The sequence below is a fragment of the Pieris napi genome, chromosome 21 (assembly GCF_905475465.1).
Source record: "Pieris napi chromosome 21, ilPieNapi1.2, whole genome shotgun sequence".
In the NCBI taxonomy this organism is placed as follows: domain Eukaryota; kingdom Metazoa; phylum Arthropoda; class Insecta; order Lepidoptera; family Pieridae; genus Pieris; species Pieris napi.
This window is the reverse complement of record NC_062254.1, coordinates 6,302,775-6,315,895: the sequence shown is the minus strand read 5'-3', so window position 1 is coordinate 6,315,895 and position 13,121 is coordinate 6,302,775. Positions and strand designations below refer to the sequence as shown.

The 13,121-nt window shown below is 30.7% G+C and overlaps 2 protein-coding genes across 5 annotated transcripts in view; both read left to right on the top strand.

The window, feature by feature from the left end:
* The first annotated feature begins 407 nt into the window (after positions 1-407).
* On the top strand, positions 408-2,501 carry LOC125060466. Of its 2 annotated transcripts, XM_047665371.1 has the most exons (7): positions 422-644; positions 714-753; positions 990-1,064; positions 1,274-1,417; positions 2,168-2,230; positions 2,309-2,359; positions 2,429-2,500. In XM_047665371.1, the coding sequence occupies exons 1-7, from the start codon at positions 594-596 to the stop codon at positions 2,437-2,439; spliced, it is 435 nt and encodes a 144-aa protein (XP_047521327.1). In that variant the 5' UTR covers positions 422-593; the 3' UTR covers positions 2,440-2,500. The 2 variants fall into 2 exon arrangements, with proteins under 2 accessions (XP_047521328.1, XP_047521327.1); XM_047665372.1 differs by lacking the exon at positions 990-1,064 and having other exon boundaries at positions 408-644; positions 2,429-2,501.
* A 1,950-nt stretch (positions 2,502-4,451) lies between these two features.
* The window catches only part of LOC125060131 (autophagy-related protein 16-1), a 170,077-nt gene continuing 161,407 nt past the window's right edge, over positions 4,452-13,121 (top strand). The window contains exons 1-7 of one of the 3 annotated variants that reach the window (XM_047664871.1): positions 4,452-4,747; positions 4,959-5,069; positions 5,287-5,449; positions 6,361-6,523; positions 9,417-9,505; positions 9,964-10,017; positions 12,155-12,305. In XM_047664871.1, the coding sequence (XP_047520827.1) occupies positions 4,654-4,747; positions 4,959-5,069; positions 5,287-5,449; positions 6,361-6,523; positions 9,417-9,505; positions 9,964-10,017; positions 12,155-12,305 (825 nt within the window). In that variant the 5' untranslated portion in view covers positions 4,452-4,653. Of the gene's footprint in view, positions 4,748-4,958; positions 5,070-5,286; positions 5,450-6,360; positions 6,524-9,240; positions 9,356-9,416; positions 9,506-9,963; positions 10,018-12,154; positions 12,306-13,121 lie in introns of those variants that run through there. The other 2 variants (XM_047664872.1, XM_047664873.1) reach the window with 2 other exon arrangements.

Here is a 13,121-nt window from a genome sequence, read left to right as displayed (position 1 = left end):
ACCTCAAAATTGATATTTTATTTTTTTGAAAAATTTTTTTGTTTTTATTTTTTTTTATGATACAGCATACAAAAATACATACAACCCATAATTTTCATCTACCCTCTACGATCAACCCCTATTTTTTATTTGTTAGTTAAGAACTTATAATTTGAACTCTGAGGTTTATTTAGAGAAACATCACAGAAGTTTTCATTCCGGAAAACTAAACAGTCACTGGGGTAGCATAGCAAAATTTTCCATATTGTTATGTACTAAAAAAGTAGGCTAAGTAAAATTACATTTAGGAGAAACGAAGTTAACGGGGGCAGCTAGTAAGTACATGAGAAAATGTCAAGTGTTGAAGCTAGTTACGTAATAAGTAAGTATAGTCCTTGCAGGATTAGACTTAATATTTTTTGAAAATAACAATTATTGGATATCTTTAAACGACAGAAAAAAGATTGATTGTATGCATGTTGACACAGTCTAGTTATTGTGTACGTTTGTGTTCACGATTATAACGATAAAAAATTATTGCACTAAATTAAAATCATACCGTATAGATTATTTTCTTTTAAAAATTTAGTTAAGACGGTTAGTTATTTGGAAATATGCATTTGGAAAAACGGAAAATTATTTTTAAAATGTTCCTTATTATGTTGGTGAGTTTATTAGAAAATATTGTAATTGTTTAAATGCATACTCTTCGTATAATAACAAAACCTTTTTAGATCACCTGTGCATTTGCTGAAGCATTTGAAGATCACAAAAGTTAGTAACGCTTTTGTTTTTTGCAAACATCACTCGTTTATTTTTCAGTTCCTATGCCGTTTATGTATCTGCTAAAATAATTACTTCTTTATATTCTTAAATTGGGTGCTGGGCATTTACCGGTAGGTAAATGTGTAAAAATGGTTCCTGAAAAAATAGATATAATAAAAAAAAACCATAGTTATAAAAAGAATATCAGTATTAAGCGTCGTCACATCCAAATTTCCTATTTTCAGTTAATCTTAAAATAGGGTTTGACCTTATTCCAAGGGCTGATGGCAGTCCCTCGGTACGGATACGTGATTTTGAAGGTACCATTTTCTTTCTTTATGAAATTACCTCATGTAGCGACTTCAGCTGCGTTAATAAGATGATGATGAAGATGCGAGAATCGTATCGAAGAACGTTTGAATGTCAGTTAAAGGGACAGCTAATTCTCTTTGGACGACCAATGTACGAACATACCAAGTCAATGACCAAGTATCTCATATTTTTAGTATATCCGTTAATTTTTACACAGATTTTAATTTAAGAAAATTTGGAAGACGATCAGATAAATCTATAATTTCAATAAGAGCTGATGGTTCTTCCTCGGAGACTGAAGAAAATAAACAAGTTGAAAAGGAAGACAAGGATTCCGAAGTTGATGCGGTTCAAAGTTCAGGTACAATTTATTATTGTGGAGCTGTGTGTGTGATTATGGTGGAGCTCATCTGTAACCGTATGTTCGAAGGCCCTTAGGTCGTAGCTTCTTTTTTACGCTTAGCCACTAGTCTAACGCAACGTTAAACATAAAATTACTATAATTAAATCCTAGGTCCTATATATTCTCATATAGTTTACTAGCGCTCAGTCATCGCTCGGCTGAATTTGATTAAATATGTAATAAACATATGGTATCTCGGACTGTTATGTAGATGTTTAATATAAAACTGTAGTATGTACATCACTTTACCCTATTGTTGTTTCCGCAGTGTACGCGATATAGAAATTTTAATTGGTATTTTTTCACAGTTTGGGTACTTTTCGAAGTTTTAATATGTATTCTTAACTTTTTTAAAACGCTATAGCCCATTTTTATCAGGGATATTGCAGGATTCTAATCGTGAGCGAATTATTCCAATCCATCCAGTAGCTTAAAGAAGCCTATACAAAACAAACAATCAATTAAATCTTTAATCTTTGTAATATTAGTGTAGATACGTTTAACACGCGTTACCCAAATGCGGGGCCTTAGTCTAGGGCCTACGTAGGGCTCTAAAATACGTCTGCAATGACAGACACATAAAAATATATAATTGACAGTACCACCTCAGATTTCTTACAAATAAATGTAAAATTAATAGATTCATCACTTGTGAAAATTGTATTAAATGTTACTTCAAAGGTAGCTTTATAGTCTTCAAAATTGCAGATTCCGATGACAGAGCACTGAGAAGCACTAAGGGCATTAATCCTGATGAATTTGAGCCTGAACGTAAGAAAAAATATTACAAACAATTCTCACAAAACTTTAAATTACAGTACTTATACTAATAACACTCATTTATTTCAGCAAATTCTAGGCTTCATAATCGAGGAAAGTCGTCCGATACGGAATCAGCAGGTACAGCTTTTGTTTATTAAGACTTAAATTGTTTTTATAAAATGCTCATGGTTCATTTGTTTGTTTCAGAAGCGCGGTAATCTGCTGAGAGGTTCTGAATTAATAAATAATATACATGAATTCTGGTCTTTTATTGAAATTAATAAGTACTTATCATGTCTCGTGTAACCTCTATTGAACATAAACAGATTTAATAAAAAATCCCGAAAACGAAAATCATACCATAAAGGTCTCATTACTAGAAGCTAGAAGCATAGCATGACGAAATCTTGTAGGATTAACGAGATTAAGTGGCAGTAGAATCATTAAAGTTAATCTCTTCGATGAACAAGCGTAGGTATCTCTCGAGCGTCGAATAAATGCATCCTCAGCGTTGTTATATTTGAAAATACCTGTAATTGTTAAGATGACCTGATGAGGAATTGTTGAAAGGCGACGAAATTTTCCATTTGCCTCTTTTGTCTTGTATCGTATGGAAAGAAATTATAAATATAATCAATCCTCAAAATATATCCTCATAATGAGATTAACACCGCAACAGAAAACTAGTATGAATTATGTATATGTTACTGTAAAAGCTCGAACTGCAGTAAATCCTAAGATATTCCAGTAAAACCTAAGATCTACCAATTCCTAATGGTAAATGTCCTAAAAGGGTTGCGATTCGAACTCTTACCACCATTCCGTTGGTAAATCTTAGGATTTACATTAATGGCACGGTAAATGTTGAAAAACAAAACATGAGTAGCTTATGTAAGCATTATGTTTGTATTTCGTTGTTAAATTCCAAATAGAGAACTACTGATTCAGTTAGATAGATATTTTTTATATTTATTGATAGAGATTGAGATATTCAGAGATATACGTTAGGTGTTTTTTTCAAAATGATTTAAATAAGTTGGTATTAGTTTGTACTTATTACTATCATATGATACCTTTATAATATTATGTACCTGTTTTGTCTAATAGTTCATTAAAGTAAATAATTAAGAATTACTCATTGTTTTATTCGTAAAACCAACATCTACCAGCTGACAGTGGTAAAACCTAGCATATACTGAATTCGAATGGTAAAAGCTCGAAAAAATCGTCGTATTTTCAGAAATACTTACATTTACCAACTCGGTACGGTAAATGTAAGTATTTCTGTAAGGTAAGACTTACACTTAAATCTTAAGATTAACCGTAGTTCGAGCTTTTACAGTAACATATATATATTATATATATGATTGCATAGGAATTGAATTTACGTGCTGAACAAGACTCTTCAAGAAAAATTATAAGAGACTATGGGAGAAGCTAGAAGTCTTTTAAACGAATATAAAACTAATTATAAACGTTGGTTCTGAAAACTATGTCAGATTATTGACATTTATATTATGATGTGAGCTGTAAAATAATCACCTGCTAAATCTTGATAAAACTTTAGTCTTGTAAAAGAATCAAACTAAATTTTAGAAGACATTATTAATACATAAATAATATTGGTAGGTACTAATTTAACTAAATACTCTAAACTGAATCATAATAGGAATAACGTGTAAGATACAAGATTTTTACTCTCTTAACATTTTTTGTTTTAATAATTCTTTATAATAGGTATGAACTTGGTATGTATAATATAAGCTTCCAATTCTTGTACTTTTTTATGGCAATAGTTCAAATTTTATGTCAAATTCTTGTACTTCTTTACAATTTTATTTTTATGATTTCTTTTAATTTGGGTTGCCTGGAAGAGATTGCCATAAGGCCAACCGTTGCACCAATTGTTTTTATTTTATCGATAAAAAACTGTCGACAGATGACGCTGCAATCCCGGAAACCAAATCACTGGCAACCTACGTAAATTAAAATACGGAGAAAAAAAGTAAACAACGGTTGATCACCTTTTTACGCATTAAGATAACGTAAGAATATGTAGAACAAATCTTCATTCTTTATTTGCTATTTTAGCACAGCTTCTATGCTATTTCTTATTTTACGAATCCTGACAATTCGTAAAAAGTACTCAAAATATAAGTCAATTGTCAAATGTCAAACATCAGAATTTCAAAACACTAATAACAAAAGTCATAACAGCTGTCAATGATATTTAAACTTTATTTACGTACCTACAAGGGAACTGATTAATTTTTGAATTTATTTTAATTTAATGCATACTAATTGTACTTTTGCCTGCTTAAGATGTCCTCGATTGAAACTCATAATCCTATTTAATAATAAAGTTACTGTGTGTGTTTTACACATTACATAAAATACTTTAAAACTGCACCATAGTTCTAAAGTTTTAAAAAATGGAAGGTGGCGAGTGGAGAAATAATATAATAAATCAGCTACGAGCTCGAAACAAAAGGGAAACTTGTGCGTTTCAGGATATTTTTACATTTCGTAAGTACACATTAACATAACCTTTCAAACAACTATTTGTTTACTATTCCATTATAATGATTATTAAAATGTTATAATATACATAACAAAGGATCAAAGTCAACACACAACAATTAAGGTATATAGCTTTCTCTATAGATCTTACTTGGATTTGTTTCCTAGTTTCTTTAAGGTAACTGCTCCCTGATAATAATTTGTTATATCTTTTCAGAAAGCAGGTTATTTGATAATGTAAACACACTTAAAAATGAAAATTTACAGCTGACTTTAGTCAATGAGAGAATAAGATATTCTAACACAGAAAGTGTTTCTTCTGGAGGAGGTTTGTAGTCTTGATTTCATAACTTTATATTATCAAATAGATATAACAACTTTATCTAAAGCACAAACAGAGAAATTTAAAAAATATTATGATCAGTAAACAAAATTGTGGTGTTAATAACTCCATAATGAATTGATGGATCTTAAAATCGGTTTAATACAAGTACATTATTAGTTATGGTAGCCAGTATATTTAATTACATTTAACTATTTTATAGGTGTTGTTAATGAAAAGATTCAAGCCCTAGAGCATAAAATATTAAGCCAGCAAGAAGAGTTGACATCATTACACAGGAGACGAGGAGAGAGTTCTCAACAAATAATAAACTTAAATGCTAAAGTACATGATTTAGAGAAGAACTTACAAGCTAAAGATATTATGTATGTATTTGTAATTATCCTTTAGAACATTAAGTTTTCATCTTAACTTTCTTTTTTAATGAAAGATTACCTGACATTCTTTTCTTCGAGTCTCAATCCCATGAATGACATGTGTATATTCATAGCTGATAATTTTAATGTACTTTGAGAATAAATATCTATAAGGCTTGTGTATTGGATTTTTATATAATCATGAGATTCAGAGTTGAGATTTAGTGCAAACTATGAGTGTGTAAAAATTTAATATGTGTTCATACTAATCACAATATCTTGACAGTGAATCTCCCTTCTAGTGGTCTTTAGAGTAAATATATTTAATTTAGTTTTTTTTAATTAAATAGTGATACTGGTTATCAAATTCATTAATAGATGATGTTATATGTTGATGATGAGCATATATTTACTGAACAGTTTATATTAAATATTGCCTTTAAACAAAATAAACATGAATCATTATACTGCATTTGCAAAGCATAATCATATATTTACTGACTACCTGTATATCAAATATATATGGAGTCAGTTATTATGTTCGTAATATGTATATTGTAATATTAAAGTCAATTATTTATTTTTTAAAACTTTGTTGCATAATAACAAATAAATAAAATAAGTAAAATCTGAATTAAAAACTAAAAGCTTATCTTAAGGTTCATGAATCTCAAATCCAAATTGCAGTACAAAAGAAAAACAAAAGTGACAAATAAGCAGGATAGGATTTGTAGTTTTTAAATTTTACGGAACCTAAGACAATTAGTGTAAATAGTTTTATACAAATAAAATTTCACTAAACTAAACATGATTCAAATAAGAATTAATAATATATACATTCTAACTACTATCTTTTAAATTTCAATGACAGACATCGAAACAAACAAAATTTCTTCAACAATAATATGACAAATATTTAGAATTTCAGAAAACACAGCTCTTATTGCATCACTTCGGGCTGAAATTCAGATGTATGAAAATAATATGACAGAGTTACAAGGACTTAATCAAGTTTTAAGAGATGAACATCAAGCATTACAAATAGCATTTGCAGCTATTGAAGACAAGTTACGGAAAGCTCAGGTAATTCTCATCTTAATATATAAAACAAAGTTGGGTCATTCAAACACTTATAACTCGGGGACCGCACCGATTTTCATGGGTTTTGTTTTGTTATATTTATCGCTGGCCCGACTAGCACAATAACTATTACAACATTGTCAAAACATTAAAAAAATAAAAAAATCCAATACAAAATGTTTATGGGTTTTTCTGAACAATATTCGGGTAATGGCAAATTTTAAATTTAAGAAAATGTAGAATAATGTCAGTAATTAAAATGAATTGATTTATTTTGTGTTAACTGAGGAAAATATATCAAGATACTTCAATCTACCAATGATTGTATATTATTCTACCAAAGCCTTTTTCAACCTTTTTTATCTATAGCATAAATTTATATAAACAAAGTTAAAATATTTGGTAAACATCGTAGGGCATGCCTAAGACCTAAAAGTCAACAGCAAGTATCAGAAACAGCTGTGCACCTACTTGCTGGTAGGAACGAAAATTTTCACAAAACAGATACAGATATCTGAGCCCAAGACCTAGTTATTGTAATGCCTACTGGTTGTTCTTATACTTCAACGGAATAGCCAAAAAAATTGCCTTTTTTTTAAATGTCAAACCCAGCTAAGGACAGGTTATAAAAACATCGTTTCATTCTAAAGTCTTGACATCTTCTACATTCCAATTAATCTGATATATTTCCAGAGATTCAAGTTCTTAATTAATGTTTAAGGTAGCTCACAAATAAAATAAATACATACATATCGTTTTCTTCCGTATTTTGCTTACTAATAGAAGAATGATGTAAACAGACAGACTTTAACCTCAATGTTTATAAATATAAAATAGGTTTTCAGTTAATTTTGTTTCTCAATGTAAACATTCTGGACCTAAATTTATGATTACCTATACAAAAAATAAAGGTGCGGAGGCGAATCATTCGTAAACACAATGAGCATTGTAGAGGTTTATTCATTTTTACATTCAAATTTGAGGAAAGATCAAACGTTTTCGAATCATGTCAAGCCGAAATTTTCTATTTCTAAAAAGACAAAAGACATTTTTCCAGCTAAAAAGAGTTTTTATTGGATGCAGGCTAGAAAAACGCATTTACTTATAGTATATATATATATATATATATATATATATATATATATATAATAATAATTATAATATATGAATAAAATTATCTCTTTATATAATAACATATTTAAATATAGATACAAAAAAATTCTAATGCTATTTTCTTTCTAATAATAACATTTGGTTAGCCAATTATTTGTCGGGAAGTCGTTTGATATAACGTAAACATCGTAAAATTAATTTCATTTTCATGACTAGATTATCTTAATTTATCATAATTGTAATGAATTCATCTTCTTTGTCATATATTACAATGCCATTATTTATTTAGTTCGTTATCATCATTAGATATATATTATATACGTATATATAATTATTGTGGACGAAATATATATAATTTTATTTAAAAATCTTAAATGAAGAGAACACCCAAAACCCTTTAGTATGTTCTTCTTGATGCGTAGACAAGAAGGGCACAAAGGCATAAACACCTAATATACTTACCTTGTAAGAGATCATGTATCTTGATAAGATATTATATATTTTGGTTAAACATTCTCGAAAATAAAAAAATACATATCAATCATAAATGAAAGGTGATTGAAAAAATATTTGTCTATACAATGGTGGATGTTCACATTTAATAGATAACATTTTTGGTATGCTCACTGTCATAGCAAGGAGTGTAAGTTACAAAATTAAAAACTAACATAAACCTATAAATAATGTGTAAACATTACCTCCGCGATGCGCACGCGTTTCCATTTCTACGCAACTTTACGAGTACTATGGACTAAATCTTAAGAAGTATCTCACTGGAGCTTCATATTTTTATTGCATCATTGGAATTATGGCACCGTGCCAAATCAATTCGAAGTTTTTTTCCGTTTATAAGATGTTTGTATTTCAAAATTGTTAGAATAATGCAAATTTCATTTCACAATTCACAATTCATTCAAATAATATTGAATGATAATGATTCGTTAGAATACGATTAATCCTAATTATTGATTAGTTTCAAGATTATTTTACGTAAAATCCTGGAATCTCTTTATATTTATAGATTAGTTTTGGCTATTTACGACAGCACTAATAATATTATTGCATTTACGAAGTAACACCCCGTAGGTTTTATGAGTTGCGTGATTATTTGTGTTTGAAACTAGTTGTTCATACTGACTTTGCCATGCGTTCGTATCACGAAATAAATAGTTAGATATATCGTAAAAATTATTATACATGAATATTTTCAAATATGTATAATTTGGGAACTTTAATACTCCATTGGGCAGACGTTTAGACTCTACCTGTAACGTAAATATGAACAAAACACTTTTTTTTACACTTAGCAAGAAATAAAGTACAATTAAATTAATTAAATAATAACGGGCGGCCTTCCAGGCAACCGCAACCGTATGTAATTATAGTTAGTGCAAGAAGTGCAAATCTACATAATACATATAGAATGAACAAAACAAGAATGGATATAACATAGGAAAAATATATCTAATTGTAATCAATCGATACTGAATACAGAATAAATGTACGTACGTAAAAACGTAATGTACGGACAATGGAGAAATACAATATTATTTTATATTCATACTAACGCTAATATCTTTTATACGATCATAGGTTTCAGTCAAAATTTAGCATCGTGTGGGCACGAGTGTTTCATTTCTTAAAGTCGCATTTTGCGTGATATATTGCTTGTTAAATCGTTAATAGTGTTATAAATCTGTTTTCGTCAAAATGTATCGAAATGTCAGTGATGTTTATATGCAGTAATAAATTTGTATTTAAAATAATATTATTGTTCTTTCAGGATGAAAACCGTTCGCTAGTGGAGAGATTGATAAAGTACAAGGCGAAAGATGCTGATAAAATGAATGAAGAAAACGAACATTTTCTTAAGTATGTATTTTCGTATTTATTTGCACGTAGTTACGATATAGTTTAGCTATAGACATTTTTATATGAATTTTGAAGCACAAATAGAAAGCTAAACAGCGAAGTTTTGCACGTAGAATTTAGATTTTTGTCCGCTATTTTATTGTAAATGATGCACTAGTGACTATACTGTTAGAGTTCTTGTATGTGCTAGAGTAGTGTAGCTACCAACGGCTCGCTAAGAACTTAGATTCACCTTAAAATGTGCATAATAAATAAATATAAGTTTGAATATTGTTTTAAAAATTTAACATAGAAAACTAGAAAGTTATTTAAAAAAATCTTTTTAATTGAATGATACTTCATACTCAACATGCTTAGTGTACCGTTGGCGAATGAAGGGTTATGCGTGTGTCACGCGGTATAGCGCCTGCCTAGTTTACGATTTATGTGTTTTGCTTTTTTGTTAATTTTTTCAACAGGTCAAGCAACCCTACTGCGTTTTTGATCAACACATTTGGTAGAGTTAGTTTCGGGTGAGTTTGACATATTGAATGACGATTTGGTGGTATGACGGTAATGTGGCGTAAACTCTCCATTGCGTTTAGCCCGCACCGTTTTTCAAATACGGTTTACGCAAGGGTTATAGATAAACGAGAATGTTAATATTCAGAGATTTTGGGTGATTCAGAAACTAGCCCGCCTGGCATCTATGCGTCAAAAATGTATTAGTTTCTGAATCTCACAATTTCGTAAAAAGTTAGATGAATAAATTTAATATATATATATTTTTTTTTCTCTTTGGACTCCGAAAATCTTTTGCGTATTCCGTTGCGGTTGGCTAACTCATAATATGTCCTAACTGCACTCTGAAACTGACTCGGATTTCTGAATTTTTGGATTTTGTTCTTTGCATTTGTGATGTTTGGTTTGAAATTTGTTCTATTTTCAAATGCCTTATTCTATCTTTTCTTGAAATGTCAACGAAAAATTTCAATAATGATTGTGAATTGGATAATAAATCAAAATTGTTTGCACTACACATTCAGCCAATAGCGTGGATCCATTTAACTCAACATTGTATTATTTAAACAGGCTTATTACACATAGATGTCGCCACTTGTAGATAAAGTATAACTAATACGTGTTTGTGAAAACGTTATCGTTGAGTGATTTTGAGGGTTAGTCTAAGACGTAGGTGGTCAGGAAAATCCTTCTTAATTACTTTAAATGATGCATTATACCCCTTACCCTTGTAAGGGGTGAAACTTTTTTTTGTAATCTATGGTAAAATAAGAGATATTTGGAATCGGCTCCAAGTAAGTAAAGCCACTTTCCTATTGCTACTCCGCTACTCTAGCTGTGAAAACTCTATGGTACGATCGAAGAAAAATAGACAACATCTATTTAATGCGTATGGGGCCGTTCAAGTATTACGTAAGCTCTATAGGGGGTCTTAGATTTTCTTATTTGGTGATTACGTCAACAGTAATTATTTACTTTTTTACACATATTACCCACACATTGTCTATGGTTAAAGACGAAATGCATTTTCGAAGATTCCTACAAAAAGGTAATATTTTTGAGAGCTTTGCTTATTTTAGCTGACAAGAGAAGGGGGAGGGGGGGGGGGGGGGAGAAAAATTGCAGTCAAAGTCAAAAATCATTTATTCATGTAGGTAGCACAATGTACACTTATGAACGTCAAGAAAAGAAATATACAATAAAATTAATTCTAATTTTACATTTACTGCCAGTTCTCAAATCAAGGGCGTAGAATGGAAGCGAAGAACTGGCAATAAATCCACTATTGAACGATCCACAATACTTGAACGGCCCCTATTTTAAGACCTAACTTAATGTAATCAAAATTATAATACAAAAAAACAATGTAAATCTTGTTTAATACATGTAGTCTGAAAATTGTAATGGGCCTGTTTAAATTCACGTGTGATACTAATAAAGACATTTGACGTGTACATCAATAGATAGAACCTTAAGACGAAGCCTCCTACGCCTAACTAAGTTTAAGCTTACAGCATGGTGCGAGCTTTGAAATTCCATCTATATATTCTAGACGGTCATATGAGGCTAGGCTGTAAGTTTTTAATTTAAAGGATGAAATTAATACCGAAAATGTAATATACAGTAGAAACTCTTTATAACGTCCTTCGTTATAACAAAAACTCTCTATATAACGTAAAAATGAGTTCTGTTTATTTTTAACCCAATAACCATACATTAATTCTTCTATTCCTATAACGATACCCCTTTATAACGCATAAAAATGCTCGGTCCCTTGAAATTCGTTATAAAGAATTACACTGTATATGTATAAAATAATATAGTATGTTTCATTGGGTCTCAAGTATACAATTACAAAATTAAGCTTGCGCGATTTGAGGCAGAATACTTAGGCAATTCGATATCTTTTGCGCATAATTTGAAAGAGTAAAATTGTAATAAAATAATGTAAGTGAAGAAAATTGTACATATTTTAGTAAGATGCGTTTTGCATGTTTATACCGCATGTGGAATGAAATCTAACTTAAATCAAAATTTGGTTTTGGGATGCAAGGGAAAACGAGGCGACGAGCTTACAACGAATGCTTGAAGGATCTGGAAAAGTCCCATTCATATATCAATATATTAAAGAGATATTTTCTTTTCCAGAAAAAAGAGTGATAAAGTTAAAAAAGAGCTGGAGGAAGCAGCAAGAGAAGGCGGGAGTAGAAGCAGTGGTTCTGGAGGTAGTGACGATAAAATTATGGATTCCTTGCCGTACTATGCAACGTCGCTACCGAATAAAGTTGCTTTGAGATTTGTAAGTGTTTACTTTTTATCGCTAGAAATACGAAGTTGGTTCGAAGAGTGAATTTGAAAAATAAAGGTGAACTATGACTCGTTTGTCAAAATCTTATGTCATTTTGACGTACAGGAGTCAATATTAGCACTAAGTCTCGATTCTGAGGATGAGAATCGAGAATTTTATATTTTGACTTACCCCTAAGACTGGGTTCACACGGCATTGTCCTGCACGTTTTCTTTGTATTCGTTTTTTTAACGTACTTTCACCCGGGTGTTCACATGGTAGATTTTCATTCGTGTAAAATACGAATAGCCGCAGTCTTCACACAGTTGTCACCGTGAGCGAGAACGAGACAGAGCTATATTATGTGCCCCTTTGAACCGAATTAACGTTGAAGTTCATTCGATTCGCTTGACAAGTCCGTTGAGTATTCGTTTGAACGTATAAACGGTGTGCGATATTTTGCAGTACCAACGCCGTGTGAATGGGTCTATGTACAATACATGTGCCACTATTTATTCGTTAAGACGTATACTGCAAAAAAACGTGCAGGACAATGCCGTGTGAACCCAGTTTTAGTATAGAATAATAATAATCGTATTGGATTTTGACATTCGAGAGTCATATTTCGCGTTAAGTTTCGGTCTATAAGGTCGTAATCGATAAGCATGCGGCTCTTCCCAGCCGTGAGTTTAGTAGTTTGTCTATACTTGTTTATTTGCTTCCTGGCAGTTTGAGTGTCCATGGGCGGCGGTATCACATACAATCAGATGAGCCTCCTGCCCTTTTCCTCCTATTACATAAAAACACAGTACAAAAGATACGAAAATG